At 38.0% G+C, this 27,351-nt stretch overlaps 5 protein-coding genes across 9 annotated transcripts; 4 read left to right on the forward strand and 1 right to left on the reverse strand.

Annotated features, from left to right (window-relative positions):
* The first annotated feature begins 58 nt into the window (after nucleotides 1–58).
* LOC114731496 (WEB family protein At3g51220-like) lies at nucleotides 59–967 on the forward strand. Its single transcript, XM_028918677.1, has 2 exons — nucleotides 59–172; nucleotides 260–967. The coding sequence occupies exons 1-2, from the start codon at nucleotides 59–61 to the stop codon at nucleotides 689–691; spliced, it is 546 nt and encodes a 181-aa protein (XP_028774510.1). The 3' UTR covers nucleotides 692–967.
* A 2,673-nt stretch (nucleotides 968–3,640) lies between these two features.
* Nucleotides 3,641–5,022, reverse strand: LOC114731497 (protein WUSCHEL-like). Its single transcript, XM_028918678.1, has 3 exons — nucleotides 4,617–5,022; nucleotides 4,408–4,505; nucleotides 3,641–4,000 (listed from the first exon to the last, which is right to left on the reverse strand). Exons 1-3 carry the CDS (start codon nucleotides 5,020–5,022, stop codon nucleotides 3,641–3,643), a joined length of 864 nt encoding a protein of 287 aa, XP_028774511.1.
* Nucleotides 5,023–12,067: 7,045 nt separating this feature from the next.
* On the forward strand, nucleotides 12,068–12,867 carry LOC114731509 (uncharacterized). The gene has a single exon (XM_028918694.1). It carries the CDS (start codon nucleotides 12,113–12,115, stop codon nucleotides 12,677–12,679), a length of 567 nt encoding a protein of 188 aa, XP_028774527.1. The 5' UTR covers nucleotides 12,068–12,112; the 3' UTR covers nucleotides 12,680–12,867.
* Nucleotides 12,868–15,191: 2,324 nt separating this feature from the next.
* Nucleotides 15,192–19,336, forward strand: LOC114731507 (uncharacterized). 2 transcript variants are annotated; one of them, XM_028918687.1, is made up of 3 exons: nucleotides 15,192–15,436; nucleotides 16,601–17,463; nucleotides 18,722–19,336. In XM_028918687.1, the coding sequence occupies exons 2-3, from the start codon at nucleotides 16,604–16,606 to the stop codon at nucleotides 18,894–18,896; spliced, it is 1,035 nt and encodes a 344-aa protein (XP_028774520.1). In that variant the 5' UTR covers nucleotides 15,192–15,436; nucleotides 16,601–16,603; the 3' UTR covers nucleotides 18,897–19,336. The 2 variants fall into 2 exon arrangements, with proteins under 2 accessions (XP_028774520.1, XP_028774521.1); XM_028918688.1 differs by lacking the exon at nucleotides 15,192–15,436 and adding an exon at nucleotides 16,016–16,516.
* A 985-nt stretch (nucleotides 19,337–20,321) lies between these two features.
* On the forward strand, nucleotides 20,322–22,773 carry LOC114731508 (transcription initiation factor TFIID subunit 14b-like). Of its 4 annotated transcripts, none has more exons than XM_028918691.1 (6): nucleotides 20,322–20,626; nucleotides 20,848–20,958; nucleotides 21,046–21,267; nucleotides 21,503–21,690; nucleotides 21,771–21,892; nucleotides 22,438–22,773. In XM_028918691.1, exons 1-6 carry the CDS (start codon nucleotides 20,556–20,558, stop codon nucleotides 22,528–22,530), a joined length of 807 nt encoding a protein of 268 aa, XP_028774524.1. In that variant the 5' UTR covers nucleotides 20,322–20,555; the 3' UTR covers nucleotides 22,531–22,773. The 4 variants fall into 4 exon arrangements, with proteins under 4 accessions (XP_028774524.1, XP_028774522.1, XP_028774525.1 ...); XM_028918689.1 differs by having other exon boundaries at nucleotides 20,870–20,958; XM_028918692.1 differs by having other exon boundaries at nucleotides 20,870–20,958; nucleotides 21,771–21,888.
* The last annotated feature ends 4,578 nt before the right edge of the window (nucleotides 22,774–27,351 follow it).

A 27,351-nucleotide genomic window follows, 5' to 3' on the forward strand; every position in this document is an offset into this window, starting at 1 on the left:
CTATTAATTCCAACCCCCCCCCCCCTCTTCATTCCCTCAAGCTCCAATCTTGATCATCATGGCGCGTTCTGAGATCGACACTCGAGCCCCCTTCAAGTCCGTCAAAGAAGCCGTCGCCTTGTTCGGCGAAAAAGTACTCGTCGGCGAAATTTACGCTCCCATGTTTCAACAGGTTCTCCAGCTCATTCTGCATCATTTTCTTTTTGCGGCTCTGCTTCGTGCATTGTTATTCATCACTTCATGTTATTTATATGTCTAGATACGAGCGGCCCAGAGTGAAACTGGGAATGTTCAGTCCAGAGAGGCCGAATTGAAGGCTGAGATCCAAGAAGCAAAACAGAGCCTTGAGAAAGCCAGAGAGGAAGCCAACTCGATGTCTCGCTGCATTAAGTCCCTCAAAGAAGAGCTCCAGCAGACTAAGAACGAATTGCAGGAGGTGAAGGGGAGAGAGTTGAGGTTGCTGAAGCAGAGGGATGATCCCGAGATTGAGGACCTCAAGTTCATTGCCAATGCGCCTGCCCAGGAAGATGATGATGCCAAGGAGTTGCACAAGAAAAGATACGTGAAATTCGCCAGTCCTCCTGCAGCACTTGAACCCATAGAGTCGCCACCTTCTCCAAACAAGCCTAAAAGAAGGCCGTCAATGCCTCTCTCCCGATGGCTTTTTGCTAGAAGAAAAGCCCATCCATGACCTGCTTGATCACTCTTTCCCGTCTTCATTACTAGCTCACAGCATTAAGCTTGTCTTCGGGACGCCTCATCCTCGATCAGTCCCCCGTCTTCGCGTTCAAACAAAGATCAACTATTGTTATTTTTTTCCCCCCGTAACCATATCAATTTTGTATCTCATTTTGACTCACATTTACATATCCACTACTCTGAGTTGGCTTTGGCTTAGAGCTAGGTCTGGTCTGTAGCAAAAATTTATTCACAATGCAATAAAATATCTGGTTCTCAGGTTGTTCAATCTAATAACGACGCACTACAAATACGCTCCCAAGAAAATATGTATGTTCACAGAGTTGCACAAGTTTGACGCATGACAAGTACTAATATTTGACATTCCGTCGAAGCGAAAGGCTTTAAAGATTCACGGCTCAATCTCTCTCTACTAACCAACAAAAATAATGCAGTAGTCTATGATTTCCTCGTGCGCACGCACCTGCCTCTAGATTACTATTACCCGAAACTCCACATAACGCCGTTTTAAGCCCCGAAAGTGCAAGGTTTCATCAAACTCAAGCAGGAAAATAATATTTTAATTTGTCTTCACCAAAGAAAGGAAGGATTAGAGAACCACCTTTTGCATATGGCTCGGCAATCCCCAGTCCGTTGAGACACTTTTGGCACACATGGCGTCCACTTAATTAATTTGTGACACCGAAGTTTGGATTATCATAAAAAGTGAAAAAAAGGATAAGTTAGAATTGGTAATTACATTATGAAATACGTGTCAAAAGTAAAGTTTGCATGCATGTACGTATATACGTATACGTATATAATGATGACTAAACACACACAGAATCGAAAGTGGGAATGTTTGAAAGGGGGGATTTCAGAGGAAGAAGAATTGATTTTGCGAGAAGGGGTGGTAGGGAGTGGCCCATAGGATGATTGAGTAGGTAGAAGCAGCAGAATAATTATGCAGCATTTACGAAGTTGGGTTCAAACTTCAAAATGTATACCCTCCTACTTGCAGCAGAATTCGGCCCAGTCTCCCTTCTCATCATGCCTCCCCCAACTCCTTCCCCACCTGTTCTTTCTCAGCCTTTAGCTTTTCCTTTTCCACTGATCTCCCCAATGCCGTCTCTGTCTCTCTCTCTCTCTCTTTTTTCGTAGGACATCTACTTCTATAAATTATAACTTTTACCAATTTGTAACATTAGTTTTCACGTGTGAGTAGAGTCTCATGTTAGCAGTCCCATTTCTCAAAAAAGTTCTAGTCATTTCATTTCTTACGGTCTGTCGCTGTCGCCAACATCATCATCACCCTCCACAGCTCCATAAAATGCTCGGAGGAACAAACGTTTTAACCAAATTAAACAAAATAAATAACAAAGCTTATGCATATTAACTAGAACTTGATGTTGTCTTGAAATTTTAAATTGCCATGTAATTTTTTTCTTGGCAATTAAAGTTTTTATCTTTAGAATTTAAAACTTTTGAATGGGAATTTCTTTATCTTCAGCCGTACAAATTTTTCAAATAAATAATGAAGAAGAAGCCAGCTTACCGTACAAGTTGTCAGGGCTTCTTCAGTGGTCCCCACACAAATCTCTGTCCAGAGTTCAAAGCCACAAAAACCTCTCTGCTCTTTTGGGGGAAAAGATGTTCATAGCTGCTTGTAGAGAATCGGATCATTCACACGATCGAATCGCTGGCCAGAGCTTATTTACCGAAAAAATTACGTATAAACCCAAATAAAAGGACTTTTTTCATAAACAAGTCTTGCGAAGGAAGTTGATTGTAATTTGCCACATACGTAAAAAGACCACGTTGGCCCTGCTTATGAAAAAGTTAATGAAATCAGCGGGTTATTAAATGATTTTTTTTAAAAAAAAAAAATCTCAATCCCCTTAACACACCAGGCACTTGAAACACAAATTGAGGAATCAGGAAGGCAAGTTCCACTTTTTTATTCTTATTATTAGATCAATTGGGGTTTACTATCATTAGATCTGATATAAAATATTATACTAAAAATAAATATGAATATGTTGAACCGTTTAGATCAATTTTAATAATTAAATTTATTTATATACATTTTTTTGTTATTTGATATTAAAATACCACGAAATCAAAATCTCTTAACCATCAGCATCCTTTCCTTCCCATCTCGAACGCAGCAGCATTCGTCTTTCTCATTCAGGGACGTCTTCTTGGCCGCCCGTGGGTGAGAAGTCTCGACTTTGATTTTGTGGGTTCCTCAATCCTCACTTTGGTGTTTTGAAGCGGCAAGTGCGATTAGGGGATTTGGGACTCTTTTGGTTGGAAATTCTATGAAATATGAATAACCCACTTGTTTCGTTTTCTTGTAATTAGTAGGGACAGTTTGGTCCTCTCCCAAATGTGATAAACTACAACTAAACCTAGGAGTCTTGTCTTCAAACATGTCTCTTGTTTGAGACTTATACGTAATTCTTCCTTGCTTATTTACATACACTTCCTATTTTGATCCTGGGAAACGAATAAGATGGTTCTAGCCACTGGCAGAGAGACGCATTTTCCATTCTAAGCCAAATAATGACGATGAGGTCTGAGGTTGAAAGAGATCGAGACTGCTGTTGCAAAATTCTGAAAAACAGGTTCTTTTTATCAAGGGATGTAAATTAACTCGCATGATTATGCTCATTTTTTAAGGCAATCATTCCGATTAGCAAAATAATGACGGAATGTTATTGGGAAACGGACAAAGTAACAAACTTTAATATCTATTAGTCAACATCCATTAAGTTCCCTGCCCGACACGTGTCGGGTTGGGAACATGACTCTTAGCATAAAACAAGTTTCTTAAATAGTTCATGTGCTCATTAATTGACCATAACCAGTAATTCACATACAGAACCTAAATATAGGAACATAGCTAAGACAAGCTAGCATCTACAACTTAAGAAGCCGAACATGGAAAGTCATCAGTGGTTCAACTTGAATCTGGAGATCTGCGGGTGTAGGAGTTGAGAGTGAGCTCGAGGGAAGTACGATGAGAGCCATTGTTCTTGAAGCCATATTCATCGCCGTGATACCAGCCACCGCCATAGTAAGAAGAATCAGACCTGAGGTTGCAGTAGCCGTGGACGTCCTCACCGTGCATGGGAAAAAGAGGGAGAGTTTCAATCTCAGGGGCTCCATCTTCTCCTTCTTGTTCTTCTTTCAGCGTTTCTTGATCGCCAGGCCTTATTTTGTCCAAGAAGTTAGTGTAGTTTGAGTATGGATCCATACCTACCCATCCCAAATTGTGGCTTATGGTGCCACTGCTTCCTGCTGCTGATATTGAGCAGTCCTGAGAAAAGGAAGAAAACAAAAATTAATTTAAAGCACATAGTCGACGGAATGAAACTTTCGCCTCGTGAAACGTTTTAGTTCGCATTACAAGGTTCTTCCTTTTGTGGAAGCTTCAAGGAATCAATGAAGAAAGGAATCTGCCTCTTCCGTATTTGTCGTTAGATATTAGTCGTCCACATAGTAGTAGACTATCACCTGCTTAGTTTGCACTATCAAATCTCACATGGTTGCAATTACCTGTGATGGTTGCTTCCATTTCAATGCAGCACACAGTAGTTATACGTACCCACTGAGCATTAAAATCAACAATCAACAAATAAAAGGAAAAGGCAGAAAACGCAAACGTCATCGTATAGATGAATCTTTCGTAGCCATATTTTGAGTCATATGTACAATACAACTTACCCTAAAACACTTCTCCATAGTCACAGATCCATACCCATAGTTCCCCATCTGGCCCAGGGAAACCATCCCAGCAGTAGAAGATGAAGCAGAAGAAACGCCTGTAGTACAACAAAGCAAACATACAATATTACAAAGCTGATGACGTTGAGCATCAAAGAAACATATACCGGTAAACATGCAGAGAGGGATGGTGAGTTAATATATAGTACCGTGAGATGGCGGTATGTTAGAATACTTCGGATGAAGAATGGACTCGTGGTCAGGCTTCCAATTAGTAGTAGCGGAAGAAGGAGGTCTTTGCAAGTGCATGGGACTGGGGAGATGATCAGAGGTGGAGGTGAAGCGTTTCTTCTGGCGTTCACGAGCCTTGTGGTTCTGGAACCAGTAAAAGACGTTCTTGCCTTCAATCTTGCCATACTGCCTCAGCCTAGCAGAGATCCTCTGAATCTGCTCTGCATTTGGGGACCTAACTCCATTGTTGTAATAAAGGTCCTTCAGTATCCTTATCTGGTCACTTGTGGGAGTCCACCTTGTACTGCTTTGCCTGCACAAATACCCTCCTCTTCCACTCCCTCCAGCATCCTCGTTTGCTGCTTGCTGCTGTTGAGGTTCCATACTGGATGCACCCGCAACAATACAAAGACAAGCAAACAAGACACAACAAAACAATTTGTTGGATAGAGAGAGAGAGAGATAGAAGAAAGGGTTGGTATGTATGAATTGGAGGTGGAGAGGGAAGAGGAAGGGGATGGTTTATAATAGAAGGGAGGCACATGGAGTGATGAAGAGAGAAAATCAAAGAAATATCTGAGAGAGAAGGACTGAAGTTGACAGACACGAGTTCATAGAAAAGGGAAGGGACAAAAGAGGGCTTAGAAAGTGAGGGGTATCAGTAGAATTTACTTGGATCAAAAGGTATCACCAGGTATATCAAAATAATAATTAAGCACTTTCATAGAGGCGAGGGGGGTGTGGGGAGGGGGGAGAGAGAGAGAGAGAGAGGCAAAGATAAAAACCCAAACGGAAAAAGGTGTGAAATGGTATATTCAATTTGATGGAAGGAAGAAAAAAAGTAGAGGGTTCTGAATGAATGAATGAATGGCAATAGAATGATGCGAATTGAAGATTTGTGAATTTCAATAGGGATCTTCTTTTGATGGAGATATGGCCCCCCAGCCTCACTCGATCACATATCCTTCTAAACTCTCATTAATTCGAATCTGGAGATACAAAGATATTCCTGTACTTGTCTGGGGCATGTCAAGGGCACAAAAGTAATATGAACTCTTCCTAAATTTACTACGCCTCTCATGGGTCCCGAGAGCAACGATACTACATACAGGAGCACAAGCTATTGCCATTAGGGTTTGTGTGTTTTGGGTTAGTAGCCCTGTGTATGTTTGGCTCGCATCCTGTAATGGAATTTCTGAAGTTAGAGCCTTTCCTTGTACTTGTGAGAATAATATAATGCCTGGGCTTCATATGCCGCAAGGGAAACACACTGCTCTGCTACTGTGCCAAGATGGTACGTACAAGCTACATATGAGGTTTTCCAAATTTTAAGGGGAAAAAAAAAACAGAGAATAAATGATGATAGCTTTGGCATTCAGTTTCAATGTGTAGAGTGAGGAGGAGAACTTGTAGATGTATTAATCACCTGCACAAGCACTGGACCAGAGCTGGGGCAACATCCAAATATAGAAAATAAGGTTTTAAAAAATGAGAAGACAGAAACTGCAAGGTTACGTTCTCTTTTTTGTTTTCGGTTCTCGCCCTTCACGTTCTGAGTTTATCCCGCGAGATCAGCTAATTATGATTTCTCCTTCTGTTTTTGCCCTTTTCCTGCATAGAAGTATCATACAAAATAAACAGAATTCGCAACTGTCTGGTACATATCCTCAAAGGCAAATTTAATGGGAAGTTTTATCAGCCATTTGGGAGGTCCAAAAATATGCTACATGCTCCTACATATTGTCATCATCGTAATAAAGTGACTACGTTTTATCTATGGAAAAAAAAAATAATGGCCGGGAAATGCTCAAGAGGGACCCAAGTTCTGATCGTGTGCATGTATTTGATTTCTCCGTGTTTTTACGAGGAAACGCAAGTTTTAATTGCGGATGAACATGTCTAGTAATTAATTCCTCACTCATTGAATCTCTAGTAAGATCAAATAAATTAAAGTTGTAAATATTGTTAAGATAAAAAAAAACCAATTGTCTGGCGTACGTCAATAAGGGTAAACTACTTTCTTTTTTTGGTTGGTCAAATAAAATGGTAAACTAGTTTAGTCGCAAAAACACATTAGGGTTAATGAAAACACAATGATATATATGTGTGTGTGTTTGGTAGCTTAGTAATGTTAATTAAGTCGAGATGAAAGAAGAAAAGAGACGCAGGAGAGGGAGGAGGTAGGGCACGTGGTAGAAATATAAAAGGGAAAAAAATGAAAAAGGGTGAGGGGTTTGAATAAGCGAAGGAAGCACGCGGCCCAAAAATTAAATGCAGGGGACATTAAATGCAAGGGGCGGATGTCATGGCTGGTGGAGTTTTTCTCCCCACTGTGTCTTGCCTGATCTCACCCCTTGAAAGCCTCATCATTTCTTGCCTTCTCCAACCTCTGTTTCCCATCTCATTTGAAGAGGAAATAGAAATACGAATCCTCTCCCAGTGAATAATCTTGGATATTAACTGTTTTATGATATATGCAGATGATGATGATGGGGTGAAAGAAAAAGGAAAGGGAGGGGGGTTGATGAATGAATAATAGAGGAGGGCGGGGAATAATGATTTCTTGTGTACGAGGGTAAAAAGTACGAGATATACATGAAAAAGAAGCAGTCAGGCAGAGCGGGCGTGGATGGAACTATTCAATGTTTCCCCCTCCACACCCCATTCTGTTGCAACAGTAGTCTCGTCCGTTTCATACTCTCTCCTTCTTCTTCTTCAACTTTTTCCTTTGCATTTTAACTCTCTGATTTTGACTATTCCATCATCATTGCATTTCCTTCTCATGCATTCACCCACATCCCACCACTTGCCCCTACCCTCTCTCTCCCCCGCCCCTCCCCCTACCATCTACGCCTCTAATACTACTTTCCATACATATAAATTCTCCATCTTTTTACGTGACAAAGCGTATATATATTTGATTATTTATTGTGTATGGTAAATGATAGTGAAAAGTAGTAAATTAGTCAGTCTCTTATCCAATATGCTGAGCAGCTTACCTCAGAGAGGGAGAGAGAGCCCTAGAGAGATTGGCAGCCGCACTGCCCTAGTCTTACGGGTAATCATCCCTCTTGCCCTCATTTTCCACTCCGTATCTCTAAACGATACATCACCAAGATCATTCCAATCTCTCTCTCTCTCTCTCTCTAGCTAGCCCCTCTCTCTATGTTGGGTCTCCCTTTCTTTCTGCTTTCTTTCCTCCCCAGTTTCAGATAGAGACTTTGCCCCATATACAGTAAACCCTAGCCACCCAAGTCTTGTTTTTTTCTGGCCCCCCCAATTCTTCGTTATAATTATAACATACTTATCGCTGCAGATAGGGCTGGGGCGCTGAGTCTTTCAGGGGCAATGGGGGTTACTTTCGTGAGTTAATTGTGATGCGTCTTATGATACCAACAGGGAGTGTAGAGTGGACCCATGTATGCTGTGTTTCAATTTAAGTCTTGGCTCATAACTTAGAATATATTAGTGGGTGGAGTAGGACCACGCCCACCACAGCAGTTTTGAAGCTCCATTTCAATATCTGGGACTCTAAATGCTAATCCATCTTTTTAGAGCCGGCGAAAGATGTCTCTGGCTGCATCTAAAAATACTAGGGCCAGCGAATTGTATATGATATATGCATAATATGTGTGCGAAAAAACAAAACAGGAAATTAAAGAAGCATCGTGAAAGAATAAAATTGAGCGGCATACAGGAAAGTGGTGATGTGAGAACTGAAGAGGCAGCCCTTATTACACATTCCAAAGCACGAACTTCAGCTACCTTTCTCAACCTGCAAACTCACTTTTATTTCCTCAGAGACGTACTCCATATGATTTCTATTTGATCATCATTCTTTTGTGCTTAATTACAAGATAGCGTATCTCTGCAGGGAATGAGATTTTTATTAAATTCTCTCAAGTGTTTCTACTTGTCGCATGCCTCCTGGCAATGGAAAAAAACGAAGTCACGTCTGAGTAGATTAGAGCTGTACTATATTATTATTCATCCTTGCTGCATATGTGTCTTAGGACATTCTGAGTGCTTTTTACGGTTACACGAAACCAAAGAGATTGCCTCACTACGGCAGCATATATAATCTGTACGTAGAAGCAGTTGTTTACCGAGGGCTCTTAACTAGTTCAGTTGTAACTATAAACAAGAAGTTTAAATTTTAATCTTAGATTGTAAAATTTACAGCCAAGCAAACTTCATTTTTTTTTAAAGAAAGTTGTTAATACAAATCTAATCTGCAGGCTTGGGAGCCAGCTGGTATGGCAGTCTGGAAGGGGGTTCGAATATCGGGGTTTTGTCTCGGTTGATTAATTGTTCGTCATGCGCTGCGTGTATTTTTACTTGTAAGATGTTAATAATGATTTTAAATTATACAGCAAATGGCTAATCAAATCAAATCAATCCCAGTGTAAACTTTGGTCTCTATATTAAAAAAAAAAAAACTTGAATTGGAATTTGTCTGGAATGAGAACAAAATAGCATAGCAAGTGGGGTTGTTTGATTGTTTTTAATTTGGGAAAAAAAAGAAAAGGGAAGAGGAAAACAGGTCGGGCCCCTGAAGATTCGATTTCAGATTGATGAAAACCTTGAGAAGTCTAGTCAGGCATCAGACACTGAGAGAGCTGAGAGTTCCAGATATCTACTGTTCATCGCGCATTCACCAATCTTTTTGATATAACTGTTTTTTAATTTCTTTTTAATTACTTCGCATCAGGAATAAAGTATAAAACTCCATGTGAGGGTATGGATAAGATTGCATTGGCGCTGGATGAGGGCACATAAGAAGAAATCAGCCACACGATGGAGCTAATGGGGTGATGATACGTATGTATATGCATGGATTTAATTAAATGTAGGAGTGGGTGTGAGAGATAGATGAAAGAGTGACGTGTGGGGAGAAGAGTTGTCATATAAAGGAGCCACGTTCCAGGCAAACTAAAACTAGCACTGGCCTTGCATTCCATTTGGCACAACACGACAAGGCCCCCATCATTTAATCCATAATACTCCCAATATCTCCTATGTTTACCCTAAAACCTGCCTTCACTTCATCTTCTTCTCTCATTCATCCTCAAACATCTCTTATTAATTCCCTCCTCCTCCTTTATTTTCGATCAGTTTTTCCCACACTCAAAGGTGTTTGGATGTAAACCAAATCATGATTTTAAAAGTATTTTTATAGTTTACGGTAAATATGTAGAGGAGTTTGTCTCGTTTTGCAGAAAAGTACTTCTTAGAAGCATTTTTAAGCATTCCCAAACACCCCTTCAATCACTCTTTCAAAATCCACACGCCTCCGTCAATTAAAATCACCAACAATCTACTTAATTACAGGGGCTGTATTTAACAAAAAAGATTAATCTCTAGCAACAATACGAGGAATAAGATTCAAATCTTTGTGAGATTAAAATCACATATGATTGTTTCCCATATTTTTATCCACCAGCATTGAAGTATAAAAGAAGTAATTCTCATATTATTTTTTCAGGTGCCTGTCTGTGCGCACGACAGAGGTGTTTTGTAATTAAATTAATATATATTATGAAATGATATTCGGCACTACAATAATAGTAACAAAAATTGCTTTATACATGATAATACGTCAATATGTTTACGTTGGATAATTAATCAGAATATTCAACCAAAAAAAATGCATTACAAATCACTAAAAAATTTAAGTCATACAAGATCAACAAGTTTAAATTTGTGCTAATTCAGTGCTTTGGTTATTAGATAGCTAGTCCTCGTTGACTGCAACGAATTTAGATGGTTATTCGCCAATTATCAAGATCGATTGATATGAAGTGTATGGGCATTTCACTAAAATTTGGGCTCTGATTATTTTTCATCGCTGCAGTTAATAAGAGTCCAACGTCTGAATGGCGAGAAGCGTCTACCAATTTGGAGAGAAATCTACGGTCCCTTTTGGCATGGAATATTAAAAATAACAAATAGGAACTAAAATTACAATTAAAAAATTATTTAAATAGTATTTAGTATGAGTAATTAGTTATTACATGAGATTTGGCAAACCCATGAAGGTGGGATTGGGAAATACCATCGCCTCCTATGGTATTTTCTAACTCTACATACATGAGTTTGTCTAATCTTATATAACAAGCAATTTTTCATGTGTTAAGCATTTTTTTAATAAATTTTCTCAATCTCAATCTCAATCCGTACCCCTCATTTTTAATCATTCATACCAAACGTGACTTACGTGCGCGCGTGTCTGTAACTCTGACTAATTATATGTTACCTTATTTCAAACTATTAAATGAAATCCCAACTGTTTAGGTTTTGCATGAGCTTACGATTGATTCATGTGTAATTTATGATTAAATAATACATTTTTAGTTCTATTTATAAAGCAGAGAGAAGATATCTTTTTGTTCTATTTATAAATTATATCGTTAAATTTTTAGTAAGAATATATTATGGTGTAGATAGTTAATTATTTTGTTTGAAGTTATATATATATATATATATATATATAATAGGGATAAAACTGAAAAGTTATATTTTGATAGGGACTTAATGTAACTTAAGGTTATTCTTGATTTGTATGATGTTTAAGATTTTTCTTAATTTGTGTGAAGTACGCTAAAAGTGCTTTATAAATAGGATTAGTATAATCTTAGTTAAATACTACATTCGGTTTTAATTATAAGAGCTAGTTGACTAATTTGAAGAGATTAAGAAAAGAAATTAAGTTAGTTATTTGTAATAAATATGTGCTATCTTTTCTAAAATATTCTTACTAATTAAATGTATTGGTTAGAGCTACTATAGTTAGAAAGACTATCTCGAAAAAAAAGCATAAATATGGAAAACAAAGTGAATTAGAGTCTTATATCTAAGACTAAAATAAAAGTCAAACAAGACTTTATATTACAAACCGGAGGTAGTAATAGATAAAATTACATGACCCAATGACAAAATATAAATGCAGTTGTATCGACTACGTACGAGAATATCGATAACATTAACGATCTAAACTTCAGCATGTTCTCATACTGGACTGGGATTGAATAACTAATTTACTTTTTCTTTTTTCTTTTAAAATTTTTAAGATCTATCTAAATTTTTTATAACAAAAAAAAGTACTGGTAGCTTCTCGTCCATTCGGCGAAGAAAAACACTGGACATTATGTTTATTTGACAAACGTAAAAATTATTGTTATTGTCGGTTCATTTATGCCCAATATGTTTACCCATACACTTTTCTGCGTACATTTTTATATTGCTCGATTGATTTTTGTTTGGTTTTGGGCCACAGACCGTGATTCCAACTCGTTTCTCAAAGCCGGGCCCATGTTTATGTAAAAGCCCAAACCACCCTGCCCCTTGAGAGGACTGAAGTCGGAAAACGGGCTGTGAAATTCCAAAAACACCCATAGAGAGGATAAGAAAGGGCAGATTCTTATCGGCAAAATGCAGCCGCTGGTCTAGCCGCTTCTGCATTTGCTATCATCTCATGAAGCCATGGACATGTCACCCGAGCACCAGCTCCCTCTCTTCAAGCTCATTCTCCCTCATTAACCTATCAACGCCCAAGCACTCCCACACCTTCTTCCATCCACGACACCGTTTTCTCAGATTCAATCCCATCGCCTGTAGTACCCCTGATAGTGGCGGCAACACCAACGTTAACGATGGCGGCAGCGGCGTGCCAGACTCAGTTCAATCACCGACCATGCCACCGCCGGGAGCTGTGGAAGTACGCTTCAGAAGAAGGTCGAGAAGGCAAGCCAGGCAACAGAGGGGTGATGGAGGAGTCTCGAACGCCGCGCAATCCACCAAGGCAAAGGTTTCAGCGAGTTATCCGAAGAAATGGGAGGACATGAGCTTGGCGGAGAAGGCAACTGACTTGTACATGGGAGAGAAGGGTTTACTGTTTTGGCTTAATAAGTTTGCATACGCTTCAATCTTCATAATGATAGGGGCTTGGATATTGTTCAGGTTTGTGGGGCCGTCCCTTAATCTTTACCAGTTGGATTCTCCTCCTCTCTCCCCTTCTTCCGTGTTCAAGGGATCTTCCTGATCTCTCAGGAGTTGCAACTGCTGAGTACTGCTTCCTCGGGCGAAGAAATTGGTTTGCCTTTAATCCTGGTGCATGCCAGGATTATGTTAATTCTCACAATAGTAGAAGTACCCTGATCAGGAGCGCACGAGCAAGTAATACCTTTTAGTGCATGAATAAAGTTGGATAGAGTATGAATTTCATGTCCACTTATCCTGTTCTTTAATTTGCGCACATAAAAACGAAGAATGGAAGATTCAACCTCAATAACACAACTCATACCCAAAATCTTTTTTAGGAAATGGGAAATAAGTGTAGCAAGTATATATCTTTCAAAGGCTAAACAATTCAAAGCTGGAAATCCAAAATTCGAAGCAAGCAGCAATCTTAACTAATGAATCCAATGTTCCACCGCAACATTGGCTGTTTGCGTGTGACTTGACTAGTATGAGTTCGACAACCGCAAATAAGGATCACTCTGTTTAGCTCAGTTTGGATAACCAACTAAGATACAGTATAATCAATCCCATCCGCCCAAGGCTGAGAAGTTTGCAAAACAAAAGGTTCCGAGTTCCTAGAGCCATCTCTTAATGAGCTTAATGAGCGAAAGAGGGAAATATATAGTCATTTACATATCTCATGTCCTAGAATCATGGCATTAATCTTATTGTCAAATTAAAGAATGACCTTTAACGCTGTAATCCAGAAAGATAATCGTCCTTGCTGCAATTTGTACACATCCAATCTCCCAGAAGCGTCAGTAATGTTAGAACGCAGCCAGAAGGAAAAGAAGCCGTGCATATATTGACCAACATGTGCAATGCACCCCAAATACACAAACAAAAAATAGGAAGATCTCAAATGAGCTGGCAGCAAGACCTTCTTATCAATTTGTCACACAACATCAAATATCAAACAACCGTACTAATACAATACGTTGCATGTCTCAATGCTTGGTGGTATGCTCAGGACTCTGTCTCGCAGAGTAATAAGGTTCTAAAACAAAATTAAACAGCGCAAGGAAATAAATGAACCGAGCGAGATAACTTAACTTTGTTGTAGTGATAAACTTTAGATTACCATAAGACAAGGGGAAAAAAGTATGCCGAATATAGTCTAGAATTTGATATCGTTGTAATGGTTGCGGAACAGCTTGCCAGCTTAAACTAAACTACCTGGATCAAGCCATGCTTTAACCCTGCAAATCTGTCTCGGAATTCAGAGCATGCAAGTAACTAGCATCTACCGTTTTGCGAAACAGCGCTCAGTTGCCAGTTCAAAGACAATAACTGTCGCAGATGTAAGCCACAATGAAATAACGAAAGAGACCGTTCTCATGTGGTCATACGATACACCACAAGATGACTAAAGGCTAATTCCAACTTCTTTCCGCATATTGCATACCAATAAGAAACAAATTATACAAATAGATGTCAAGTGCCTCTGCAACCTCCCATAAACCTCGAAGGAAAATCCAAACTTTGAATACGAGCAAGAAAAATGGCCAGTAAGAAGGCCATCTCATGAACAGGGACTGAATGCTGATTCATAAACCATAAACACACTAAATTTGTCCCAGACCTGCCCACCTTAAGTCACAAACACTACATCATCTCATCACTTGAATTTAGTCTCTGATGCCCCCATATAAGCAGACAACTACATACAAATGACAAACACACTAAAAATATTTCATAGAACTGGAGAAAAGAAAAAAAAAATCAGAATGAGAAGAGATTCAAAACCCTGAAAATTCAAAATCAAGTATCATAGAAACACCGGAACAATCATGGGAAACTAAAAAGAAGGAACTTGTGCATATTCAATCGCCAACACTTGGTGGCAGTTGGGGGTTTTCAGTATCGAACAGACGGCAGTTGCTTATCATAGCGATTGCTGAAAAGCAGGAAGGCGTGATTTCAATTGCTGGAGAAACAGAACTCCCAATTCTTCTTCTCATTGGTTTGGATCAATGCGACATGGTTTTAGAATCAACGCAGCGTACAGAGCGAGGGAGAGAAGCGACAAAGATGAGGGCTTTCGGCTTTGGCATTTTGGCAAGTCAGGGAAGAGAACGCTGCAGAACGGAAACAAAATCCCTCTATCTCGGCAGCAAGGTCCACTGTCAGTTGTATCAAATGTTTGGTGGATATATAATTTTAGTTGCCATACTTTCCCCACCTAACCTAGAATAATTTAAAATTAAAATATTTATAACTTTGTTTATTTATTTAGTATTTTTCAGGTTTCACATTCTTCGAAAAAGGCATTGTATAAATTGAGTCTTATACTTCCAAGTTTCACACTCTTAAAAAATATATTAGTTAAGGCAAAGGCAAAAAATTTAGTTTTTTTTTTTTGGTTTCAACTGCAAACTTTCCAAGGTAATTGCCGTGATTTGAAGTCAAAGTTAATGTGAAAAACGAATTTGATTTGCAAAATTGATGGCAAAAGAACTGGATATTACAATATTTGTCTATACATTCTCAATAATCAATAATCATCCCACTTGTAATTTAAAAACCGGGAAATTGAGAGAGGGAGAGAGAGAAAGAGGGAAATAGAAACTGAAAAGCAAAAAGGGAAGGGGGGCAAGGAAGCACCAACTGATTATCTTCAGATTTTTGGTTCGGATTGCCTTCTTTTTCCATAAGCAAGGGGAAACGCGTGCCGCTTGGAACAGCACGATTCAACTCCGACCAGGGACGATCCTCGCTTCTCATCCAAGCACGCCTCCTATTTCCCCTTCCTCCCATTCTCTCGTCCTCAATTCCCTCGGTATGTTGCCCCTGGGAAGATTCCCTCTCAATTGTCTCTGTTTACCCCTCGGCTTCTTTATTTTAACGTTCTGAGCCTGCCATCTTGTTGTTTAGCTAGTCTTGGTGGGTGGCTACTTTAACTTCAAATCTGTCCATTTCTTTTTCCTGTACTAGGGTTAAATTGCATTTTTTAAAGATCACCTTACAGTAGCGGAAACCCAAATTTGTGGTGTCTGAATTTCTTCTTTCCTGTCAATGTGGTTATTAGGGTTTATGTTTTTATTCTTTTGTGAGTTCATTATCTTGGGATGACTTGATTGGGGCGTTGCTGTGATGATGGGTGCTGGTTGGAATGCTCTGAAGGAACTCAGAATTGGTAACAGCTCAAAATTTTACCTTCTTCCAAAAGAAAAAATTGGCTGTGTCAACGAATTATGCATCGGCCTCAATTGTGTTTCGCTGTGATGCTTTGTATTATTAGCAACGAAGTAAGTTTTGGCAACAAAGGTGTAGCTACACAGCGGGGACATCTAGTTTTTACAATAGGTCTACTTGGATCCATTTGTGTTACCGATAATCATAAAGTCGGTATCTAAAGGATTATTATAGCATATGTGCTGTACGGTGACGACATCATGAAGTGATAACTGGACAAATGGTGGATACAAACGTCCTGCTGATATGATTTGGATTCCATTGAGCATTTAACGTCTCATATCAATCAAAATTTTTTTCCGGAGTTAGGATGTAGTTTGATGATATAAATTTTCTGAAGCTTCATAACAGCAGCATGTATACATGATAGACTTTTTGTTGTGGACGATCTGAAGTGTATTTATGAGTCTGATATGGTTAAATTGTATGCATGATTAAAGTTTAGACTAATATAGATATGACAAAATGTGTGCTTTGATTTTTGTTTATTCCAGTATTTGGTGTTCATCGTATTACATTGCTTTCTTTTAGTCCTGGAATTGTTTAATACATATGGAGTCCATTCCAGCTATGCACGTCCCTTGGTGCTCTGTCATGCATTATAGTTTTGACATCATTGTAAACGTTTTCATACCATAGATTATTGGGGCTTCTCTTTCTTCTGGTGCGTGTGCTTCATAACTAGAATTATTTATATCGTGATTATTTAGAATGTCAAGCTCTCATATCTCTATCCAACTTAAAACAGTCAATGGCTGCAAATGAAGACATTGACATGCCAGCTTTGAAGCCTGAGCCGAGCCAAACTGATGAATTGTGGAAGCAGGACATGGAAAGAAACCAGTCTCAACTGGATATCCTGCAAGAAAAAGTCATGGAGGTTAAGGCCTGCATACAGGGTTCGGAGGAAGATGCAAAAAAGGAGTTAGATGTTCTTTGGCGGAGAGTCAAAACTACTGCTACATTATTGACCTATTTAAAATCCAAGGCTAGAATCATGGCTGTTCCTCATTTAGCCCACACATCTTGTGGTATCAAACAACTAGAGGGGGTAGGGCTTGTGGACAAAAATGGGATACCATTATCAGGTTGGTCCAGGAATGTTGATGTTTCTTCATTTGACAGTCCAGATGAAGAGTCATGGATAGGAATGAACCGGCAGCATGGTTTGGTAGATGAACAAGATGCAGCTTATATAGGTGAGATACTGAAGTCCATTCAGATGGTTGCAGATGTTATGGAAATCCTTGTGAAGAGGGTTTTGTTGGCGGAATCTGAAACTGCAATTGAGAAGGAAAAAGTCACTTTAGGTCAGGAGGAAATTAAGAGGAAGTCTGCCCAGTTAGAGAATATGTCTATTAAATTAGAGGAGATGGAACGCTTTGCTCTGGGCACAAATAGTATTTTGAATGAAATGCGGCAAAGGGTTGAGGATTTGGTGGAAGAAACAACCAGACAGCGACAGCGAGCTTCTGAAAATGAGCAGGAGCTCAGTAGAGTGAAACGGGACTTTGAATCTTTGAAATCATATGTTAGCAGTTTAATATCTGTGAGAGAAACCTTACTTTCATCGGAGAAGCAATTTCAAAGTATTGAGAGGCTGTTTGAACGGTGAGTATCTATGTGCTCTTTGCAATATACTTTCATTCTGTGCCTTTTCAAGTGTTTGATCTGCATCAAACTTCCTGCTTGATTTCTGTGGCTAACTATTGTGTGCTTGACGGCAATGCCATTTTGTACCAAGTGCTTAAACTTTGTCGAGTAATTTATCCTTTTGGTGGAACTTGTGGAGCATCACAGGCTGTTTAGTAGGAAAAAGGGAACTCCTCTGTGTAATGTTCATTGTACCTTTGAAATCATGATCTAGCAATCTCTAATTTTTTTTTTTTTTCACTTTTTAAAAGTAGGGATACGGCAGTCATTTTCTATTTTCAAGATTACTATTCTCATTCTATTTTTCATTCCATTTATATTCATTTTGTATAACAAGAGATCCTTTGTGATGAAAGAAGAAACATGGTTATATGTGCTGTTTTTGTTGCTTTTATTTGAACAAGATCTCATCCTCCAATGACTTATAACGTTACTGTTGTATGCTTCTTTATCGGTTTTCAAGAGCCACAACCACACTGCTGAATTGTGCAATTTTTACGAGTGCGACATATGAACATCCTACAGGAATGGCTATGCTTATTTGTAGATATGTGGTATATCGACTTCTAGGGATTTTCCGTGTTTGTCCTTCTAATTAGACGTGCCTTCCCTGCTTGAGTTTGGATTAGTTTTAGCTTGCATTTGGCCTGCTTCTCACTGCCTGCGGTATTAAACTTAAGACTTGGGTTCTTAACTTTTCTAAGATGACTAATCATTAGTGCTTTGCCTGAATTGCTGTTACTTTGTTGAGGTCAACTATCAATTTATAATACCATGGTTGGTCCAAATACAATCATGATATATGGAATTTATTCTTTTACTGCGCAAAATTTTTCAATATGTTGGCCCATGCACTTGCGACGCCAGTACTGCGCTTTTGAATGTGAGTGCTTTGTTCTGGCTGCTTTTAATTGATTCTTTATCTAAGCATTCTTCAAAATTGGTTGAATTAGTAGGCTTTTGCTGAGGTGTTTGAAATGGAAATAAGTTCTGGTCACAAAGGCACAATTGAGTTTTGAATATACATTCTGTGGAGGAACATTATGATAAAACGTTAATTTAAGCACTTGTGTCGGATTAAAGCTTGTTAGTTGTTATTATGTCAGTTCATTAACTCATTTGATTTCATCTGCAAATTTAGTTTCATCCCCCTTGCACGAAGTTCTGATTTATTTGGATGTGTATTGTCTTACTGCTTGACGTTGCTGTGAGTCAGGCTGGTTGAGAAGACTACACAATTGGAGGGTGAGAAAATGCAGAAAGAGGCTGAAGTTCAGAGACTCATGGAAGAGAATGTGAGGTTGAGTTCTCTGCTTGACAAGAAAGAGGCCCAGCTTCTGGCATTGAATGAACAATGCAAGGTAATGGCCTTGAGCGCTTCGAACATGTAGATGCTGTGATACCTTACTGATTGTTTGCATGATATGCGCCCCTGCTTATCGTGGGACTGTGGGAGGCATCCAAGAGGAGTTTTCCTGGGTAATGCAATGCACTTGTCATCATGATTGAAGTCCTCTCGTCCCGAAGGAGCAGCAGTGAACGGCTACTTACTCATCTCTTGTGCCTTTGTTTTACTCTCTGGTGCCATCATTGTGCCTTTTTGTTGGAATTCATCGTCAAAGACAATATGTACTCGAAGCGAAACTGCGAAAACTTGGCTTGCTCTTTTATGAAAGGACAAAAAAGAAAAAGGATTTAAGTTGTCTATATTTGCAACAAATGTTGAAGACCGCGTCGTGGATCGCCGTCATGTTGATATCATAATTATTGCTTGTGAGTGAACGAACAATCTTTTATCTTTCAATTGTTGAGTTTATCGAGTTTTTAGATTGAAAATAAAATCGGTGCATTCTAATTTTAATTGGCATTTAAAAGTGAAATTCTTATTTCTCATCAATCTTCAAGATGAATGAGCTAAAGATGTTGTATTTAACAAGTTTAGAATAATGATTATTTATATGAACGGGTAGGGTTATTAATAATTGAAAATTAAAATTCTGGTCGCCCAGTGCTACAAACTGATACATTTTTGCCAACTATAAAATAATGATATTAATAATATGAAATTTTAAAAATATATGAGAAAATTATTCGGGGAAGTCATGGATATACACTATTCATTACCCAAGCCCCAAGGCTCATAATGATCATGATTGTTGGCGAAAAATGAAATTATAATGATTGAAAATTGGCTACACAAATAGTTAAAAAAGAAAAACGTTGAAGGTTTTCTGTGCTACATGTAAAAACTAATTTGATTTTTAATTTAGTAGTAAATATAATATCCTAATCCATTTTATCTTTTATATTTATTTAATTTTTTAAAGTAGTTCTTATTATATACTAGTTGTACATGTTAAATATTTTATTAAATAATAGTTTTAGTTAATACACTTATTAGCAAGGGTGTTTAAAGGAAGATAACACTTATTTATTACAAATAATCAATTTAAGTAATTTTTTTAATTTACTCAAATATGTTAATTAGCTCTTATAGTTAGTACTACCTCCGGCTCTAATTATAGAGTTAGTTAACGATTCTAAACATAAGACTCCAATCTATTTGTCTCTCAAATTTATAATGTGTTCTAAAAAATATTCCTATTAATTGTAAGATATTTCTACCCAAATGTAGACTCAATGTATGTAATTGAATAAGGATAATTTAAGAAAGTAAACATGTATTTGATACAAATAACTAAATTAACTATTTTTTTTAATTTTTTGAAATTAGTTACCAAGGTTTTTTTTTTATTAAGATGGGAAGGTAGTACCACTGTACCAGTATTATTTTACGGCGCTGACTTCGTATGGAGGCCGTAAATGAGAAAATTAGAATGTCGCCGGGAACGGAACAGCCGTAAAGGAAAGCCAGGCGCAGGAAAGGCAACAGAACAGCACGCCCTGTCCTCTCAGCTCAGAACGACTGTCTTATCTCAAAACCCTAACTCTATCGCTTCTGCTGATTATCCCTTGTTTGTATTTTTCACGAATTTACAGTATAATGTCTCACTCCGTGGCCCTCAGAAAACAAGGTGATCACCAGCCCGATGATGGCTCCTCTGCCACTAAGCTGTCTCGTCTTAAAATTGGGATACCTTCTGAGGACGCCGATAAGAAGGTGCTCCTTCCCTCCCCCTGTAGTTCTTGTTAACAATTTCTGAACCCTAACACTCCTACCTAATTGTTTCCCTTCACGCTCATTTTGAATTTTGATTATTTTGCACCTTAAATCTTTTGTTACGGCTATGCATGGGTTCTGTATATTCTTCTCGATGGTGAATTGAGTTAAGAAGTTTGGTTTACGATTCTTGGAAATTTTACTCCTCTTTTTATAGACAGTTATCATCTCTGGATGTTGCAGAATGCAAATAAGAGAGTTAAAGATGTTGAAATTTGTGTTCCAATTGTATATGGTACTATTGCTTTCTACCTGGGCCGGAAGGCTAGTGAGTAAGTTCGATCGCTGATTGTTTGAGTCCCTTATGTTTTATGCGTCTATCAGTTTTGCAATTGTCTCTAATGCCTCATTCCTTCCAGGTCTCAATCGCATAAGTGGACGGTCTATGTACGCGGGGCATCCAACGAAGATCTTGGGGCGGTCATTAAGCGGGTTGTATTTCAATTGCATCCTAGTTTTAACAACCCTAGGAGGGCTGTTGATTCACCGCCATTCGAATTATCGGAATGCGGCTGGGGTGAATTTGAAATCGCCATAACCCTCTTTTTTCACAATGATGTCTGTGATAAACCGTTGGATTTGTGAGTAGTTTAGCTTGGCTGATTTGCCGAGAACTCACTTTTCTAGACGTCTTTTAAGTAACTCGAACATCCCCAGCCCTCCACTTGCGCGGGGATATTGAACGAATTTTGAATAGAGGACGAACATCAGTTAAAATTCAAAAAATAATTGCACAGCAATGACACAGTTACTTTGGATTGAAATTCTATAAATAGATATATATTGTTTACTGGATTACTGGATTCTTTTTCCTAGGTACCACCATTTGAAATTATATCCTGAGGATGAATCGGGCCCCCAGTCCACCAAGAAACCTGTTGTTGTAGAATCTTATAATGAGATTGTTTTTCCTGATCCCTATGAGGCTTTTCTGGCACGTGTGCGGAATCATCCTGCGGTTATTGTGCCTAGGCTTCCTGCCAGTGTTAATCTACCGAGTCCTGGTGAGTTTGTGTGAGTGCTGTTGTAATATTTTATTTCTCATAAGTATTCATTTGATGGTTTCCCCACCTCCCTCTTGCAGTTCCAGTTGAGAGTGTCAATGAAAAGGGCAGAGCTGATACCAAAGACCATCACCTAAGCCAGTGGTTCATGAATTTTTCAGAGGCTGATGAGCTCTTAAAGCTTGCAGCGGCACGCCAGGAGGTTGAACTTCCTAACCACCTCATTTGTGTGTGTGTGTGTTAGAATAGAGACTAATTATGCTGCATTTCTTAGAGTAACATTATGGTATGGTAAATTTATTTATTTGAAAACATCGTTGATTCCCTGATCCATTCTTCATTTATTCGGTATGGCTAATTGTTCTTTTAAGCTCTTCTATTTATTTATTTATTCAATTGACGTCAGCTCTTTTATTTTGCTCTAAGATTATTGTCTGCATTATTGTTGTTCCCGGCATTCTAGGGGGCTTTTATCGTACGGTGAATTTAATGAAGTGTGCGTGGTTCTTGCGTCTTGCCCTGTCCGGGATTGTGCAGTGTGCATTGAATGAGCACTAAGTTAGCTGTTCCTGTTGCATTGGCACTTGTGGACTTATCTTTATTTCTATTGAGAATATTCAATTTTTCCCTTTCCGTAAAAAAAAAAAAAAATCTTTTCATCTAAAATCAATATCTTACGTGCAATACCATGTTGTAATTTTAGACATAGTTGTGGCTTCTGAGCTGGTGATATTTCCAATGTGCTAGGTGCAAGCTCACATTGTTAAGCTGAGAAGACAGTTGAGCTTGATGGAGGGTTCGACTCCGATGTCAAAACCAGCCTCTGGTTATGATTTATGAATGTACATGATTTTTGTTTATATTTGTGAAATTAATTTCTTCTAATAGTTGCAATACTGAATATTGGTCCTGCATGGTCATCTCTGTAAATAAGCATATCATCTCAACACGAAAGCCTCCTTGTAGGTAGGTCGAGTTGAATCTTTCGATTTGTGTAAGGCAAGAGATTGCTCTTATAATTTCTCTGGGAAGTGAGTTGTACGTGGTAGTTGCGCAGCATAATAGATTATCTTGTTTGATTTACATAATATTCTGCATAATTATGCATTAGCAATTTTCGGTGCGCATCACTTTGATGAGCATTCTAAACTCACTAAATTTGGAATATCTATATCTCATTTGAATGGTTTGGATTTGATTTCTTTTTTATTTTTATTTATTTAAAATAATTATTTTAATATGTAAAGTAGAGATAATTTCTTAACTTTCATTGTTTCAAAAAATAATTTTTTCTATTTAAAAATAATTAATTAAAGATTTTAAATATGGACCATTCAAATCAAATATATATGATTTAGATCTAATAAGCTTAAAGTGCTAATCAAAATAATGAGTACTGAAACAGATTTTGTAGTATATGAGATGCGAGGTAATGTTGTATTTCCAAAATGAGAATATTATTTCGACAATGATAACATGTTACAAAATTTAAATCTAGCTTGGAGATATGTAGATGATCATATATTTTACCACAACTATTTTTTGCTGCAAATTGCGTGCAAAGAGAACAAATAACGAAAAGTTATGTGAGTGGTGTCCTGATAGCATCGGCGAAGGAAACATGAACGAGCTTATTACGTTAACGAAACACTATCTTTCAAACAGAGGTATTGAAATTAGATATTTAATTTTGTATTTCTGCATTGATTTAAATATTTTTGTTACATTACGAAGATTTGGATCTTTACCCTCTAATTACATTCATCCCATCGTCGCCATTTGAGTTAACTCAAGTAGTTATTACTAACATCTTTATTAACATATAATTAATCCAACAAATGGTATAATTAACTATGTGCAGAAATAACACCATATAAAAGGTAGGGAAAGCCGTTAGTTTTAATTTAAAAAATGATGCCATAAGATTAAGATTCATGGAAACTGACTATGGTAAATGGAGTTTAAGAGTTAAACCATTAAAAAGAAAATTGTTTCGCAATATGGTGCTCCATCGATTTTTCCCAGAGGCATATGGCATTCCATGATTCAAATCGATATGTCAGTCAAAGATTATTGGCCTATCAACTATACTCCGATGGAGTAATTGTCAAAAACAAAAAGGTTTTCTTTTCTAAAAAGGTCGCATTTATAAATCCAATGCTGTGAAAACGATTGTCTCTAATATACATGAAACTTAACGCAGTCCCGACATCGTATATTAGTCACTTGATTTTATTTATGATCAGCTTAAATTGTCATTAGACTGAGCTTCTGGTGGTAAATTGGAGAACACGCACTTTCTGCAAGGAAAGCAACATTGTTGCTGGCTTCCCTTGATTGATCCTAATCAATACACTAGAAGAGTCTTGACAAGTTTCCACATCAGATAATGATTATTGCAATAACTGATGCAGACAGAACTGCTTGGCAGCTAGTTCCGAAACTTGAGAGGGCCTTGATGGGTCTAAATCTGTCTTTATAAGGCTTTAGAAGACAAAAGGAGCATGTCTTTACATGTTTATTTATTGGACAGGGAGATCCATTTCCAGGCGCAAATTTGCCATCCATAAATAACTCGATTAGGTATTAGATCCTGCTCCCTGTTTCTCGACAATGATGACCCCCCCTTTTGTTTTTCCGTTCCCCCAAACGAAGATTGTCTGTGGAACTTTAAGAAATGAGTGCCTTTGCTGGCTGAGATTGTTTTGTTCCTTGGATGAGGCTTCATTGGGCTGGAGAATGTTCAAAGCTCAAACCAAAATTCTTTTTGTTGTCTCACAACCTTGACTGTGGTCCTCTTTTTCCTAGACCACAGCCCAGAGCCCCTCCACTTCATCCTCCTTTGTTTTTTTCCCAAAACCCCACGCCTTTGTTGCAATCTTAAATGAATGTGATTGAAAGGCTTCTTCTGCGAGTCAACCTATTTTTTCAAAACCTTGATCACATTTGTCCATTTCGCTAGGTTTCTAATATGGAAAAAATATACTTTTGAAGCACTGAAAATATTTCGACCAACAAAGACCATTGAATATATCTTTTTCCAATCGTAGATTATTATTTTGAAATGAGATGATTATCAGTTAAAATTAGTAACTTGGAGGCAATATGAAGAATGACAGTAAGATAAAATGCATGGGATTACCCTGCCAAAAATCAAACATGTCCATATAGTTTTGATTTTGATATTACTTATTTGGTCAAACGCTTAATATTAAGTTAAATCTCTCTCTCTCTCTCTCTCACGCACACAGAGATGGTTATGCTTAAGCATTACGTTTCAACTCTGACTCAGCTCCTTCCATGCCAAAGCCTTTTTCCACAACACAATTGCCATCACACGTTAACAATCATGCGTAAGTAACATTACTAAAGAACATGCCTGTTAAATTATAGTAGATTGTGTGTGTTTCGCATGGAATTTAAAATAAGTCACATCATTAAAACTGTGGCTTCTCATACTTTTTATATGCTATATTAATATTGATAACGGCTACCAATTTGCTCTTGAATATTGGAGTAAAAGTGGAAGTTGCTCTGGATATGCACAAAACAATGCAGGGAACGTATATGAGGTGATCACGTGATGTGGTCATCGAATGCATCTTTTTCGGGCCTTGGAACATGCCAAATTGCCAACGAGCCCTGTTATGATCGATAAGGCTACAGATACTAGTGGTTCTTGCTAATTTATAAACCATAACTTCTTCTTCATCATAGCCTTTTCCCATGCTCATGCTGAATTCTTATGTTCCTGTCTTTCAACAACACCACATGGGCAGTTTGGATATGTGAGACATTTCCCGGAAGCAACTAAAACATGAAGATCTCAAAAAATATTTGGAAGTATAATTTTTTGCATTCATTTTATGAGCATCGAAAATAGCAGAATTTAGTAATAGCGAAAGGGTTTTATAGTGAAAAATAGCAATGAAATTCTCTGGTTAATATGGAGCTTGACGCCAGGACATAGCCACAAGTGCCAGTTTCTGGAGTATCCAGTTTTAGGTATTATCTGTTTAAGTATTGTTCTTTACGTGTTTGATTAATTGTTTGTGTGAGTTGAGAGAATCTATCTATCCGAAGAATGAATATCAAAAGGGTGATAGAAATGATGGGCCATTGATAGCAATGAAGGGAGAACTTCCAAACATGGGTGAAAATTGAATGTCAATTGAACTTTTAAGGGAAAATGACAATAAAATACCACTTCAATTCCAAAAGGACAAATAAGGGACCTGAATAAGCAAAATGACAAGGAGGTCACTGGGAACCAATCTGGAATTAATATTTTCGGCGAAAAGACCGAAATGCCCTTAAGATGTTTGAAACTTGAGGAGATGGAGAAAAGGCGGAAACCGACTCCTCGGCGAAAACAACACCCCACTCGACGAAAGAGGAACTGCTTCCACTCAGCGAAAGCAACCCCCACTAAGTGAAACAGGAACTAGAACTACCTCACCCAGTCGACGAAAGCAACCCGCCGACCCGACGAGAGCAACCCACCGAAACAGAAAGTGCCCCCACTCGGCGAAACCAAATCGAAGGTCCTCTAGTAACGAAAAAGCGGTCGCCGAAATCACATTGTCGCCGTCGCTTTCGAAATTAAACAGGTAGGGAACTTGAATATTGTTGTTCATTCGATGGGTCCCCGAAGCTTAAAATGTAATTATGCAGTGATGCTCTTTGTGGTTCCGTCTTTGTTGTTCCCATAGAAGTTGCTCTAGGACGAAAAAAGTTGTTTCCATGTTATTGCTGATGTGTTTGGTTGTGTACATATTTGGAAATGATTGTGATTGATAGTGTTTAATCCATTTTGGGTGGCCTTTAATTGGAACAGGGGATTGCTTTTGTTGTGGGGATTGGTTTATTTTGATTTGAAGGAAAAGAACAAAATGGAAAGGATAGTTTTGTCGGTGTTATTTGACTTTTCTAAAAAGAGTATAGCTTTCTATGTGGAGAGGGTGGGATTTTAAGGAAGTAGAATTCCACTAATTTGGTCTGCATGCGCGGCAATGACAAAGTTACTTTCATTTTCATTGAATGGTTTAGGGTGAAAAGTTTGTCCTTGCGTGGGTAAAATTTGCAAAGGTTATCCTGTTGTAGTAATTTAGCAAGCAGTAATTCTATTAGCCGAGTAGTAAATTTGATGAGGTAAGTAGTAAATAGTACTAGCGGGTTTGGTTTTGAAATAACAACTGTTGGTCTGAGAAGGACTAAATTTGTGTTGGCAATGATTACATTTGTTAAGTGATATGTTAATGAAATTTACAACATTAATTAGAGTAATTGACTACATTCGGCAATGGAAAATAATAGATTTGGTAAGGGAATGACAACATGCTTGTGATGCAAATTCAATTGAGTGGACAATGATATTGAGGTGATATATTACTGAAATTTACTACATCAGTCAATGAAAGTAACCAGATTTGTTACGGGAATAACAACATTGTGGTGATGCAAATTCATTTAACTGTGCAATGGTTTTGTAGGTCATGTTAATGAGATTTACTACATTTATTAGTGGAATTTACTACATTTATTAGTGGAATTTACTACATTAGTCAATGAAAGTGACCAGTTTTGCTAGGGGAATAACAACGTCGTGATGCGAATTCATTTGACTATGCAATGGTTTTGTAGGTCATGTTAAAGAGATTT

The sequence above is a fragment of the Neltuma alba genome, unplaced genomic scaffold (assembly GCF_004799145.2).
Source record: "Neltuma alba isolate B1F8T4 unplaced genomic scaffold, ASM479914v2 tig00012836_pilon, whole genome shotgun sequence".
Classification (NCBI taxonomy): domain Eukaryota; kingdom Viridiplantae; phylum Streptophyta; class Magnoliopsida; order Fabales; family Fabaceae; genus Neltuma; species Neltuma alba.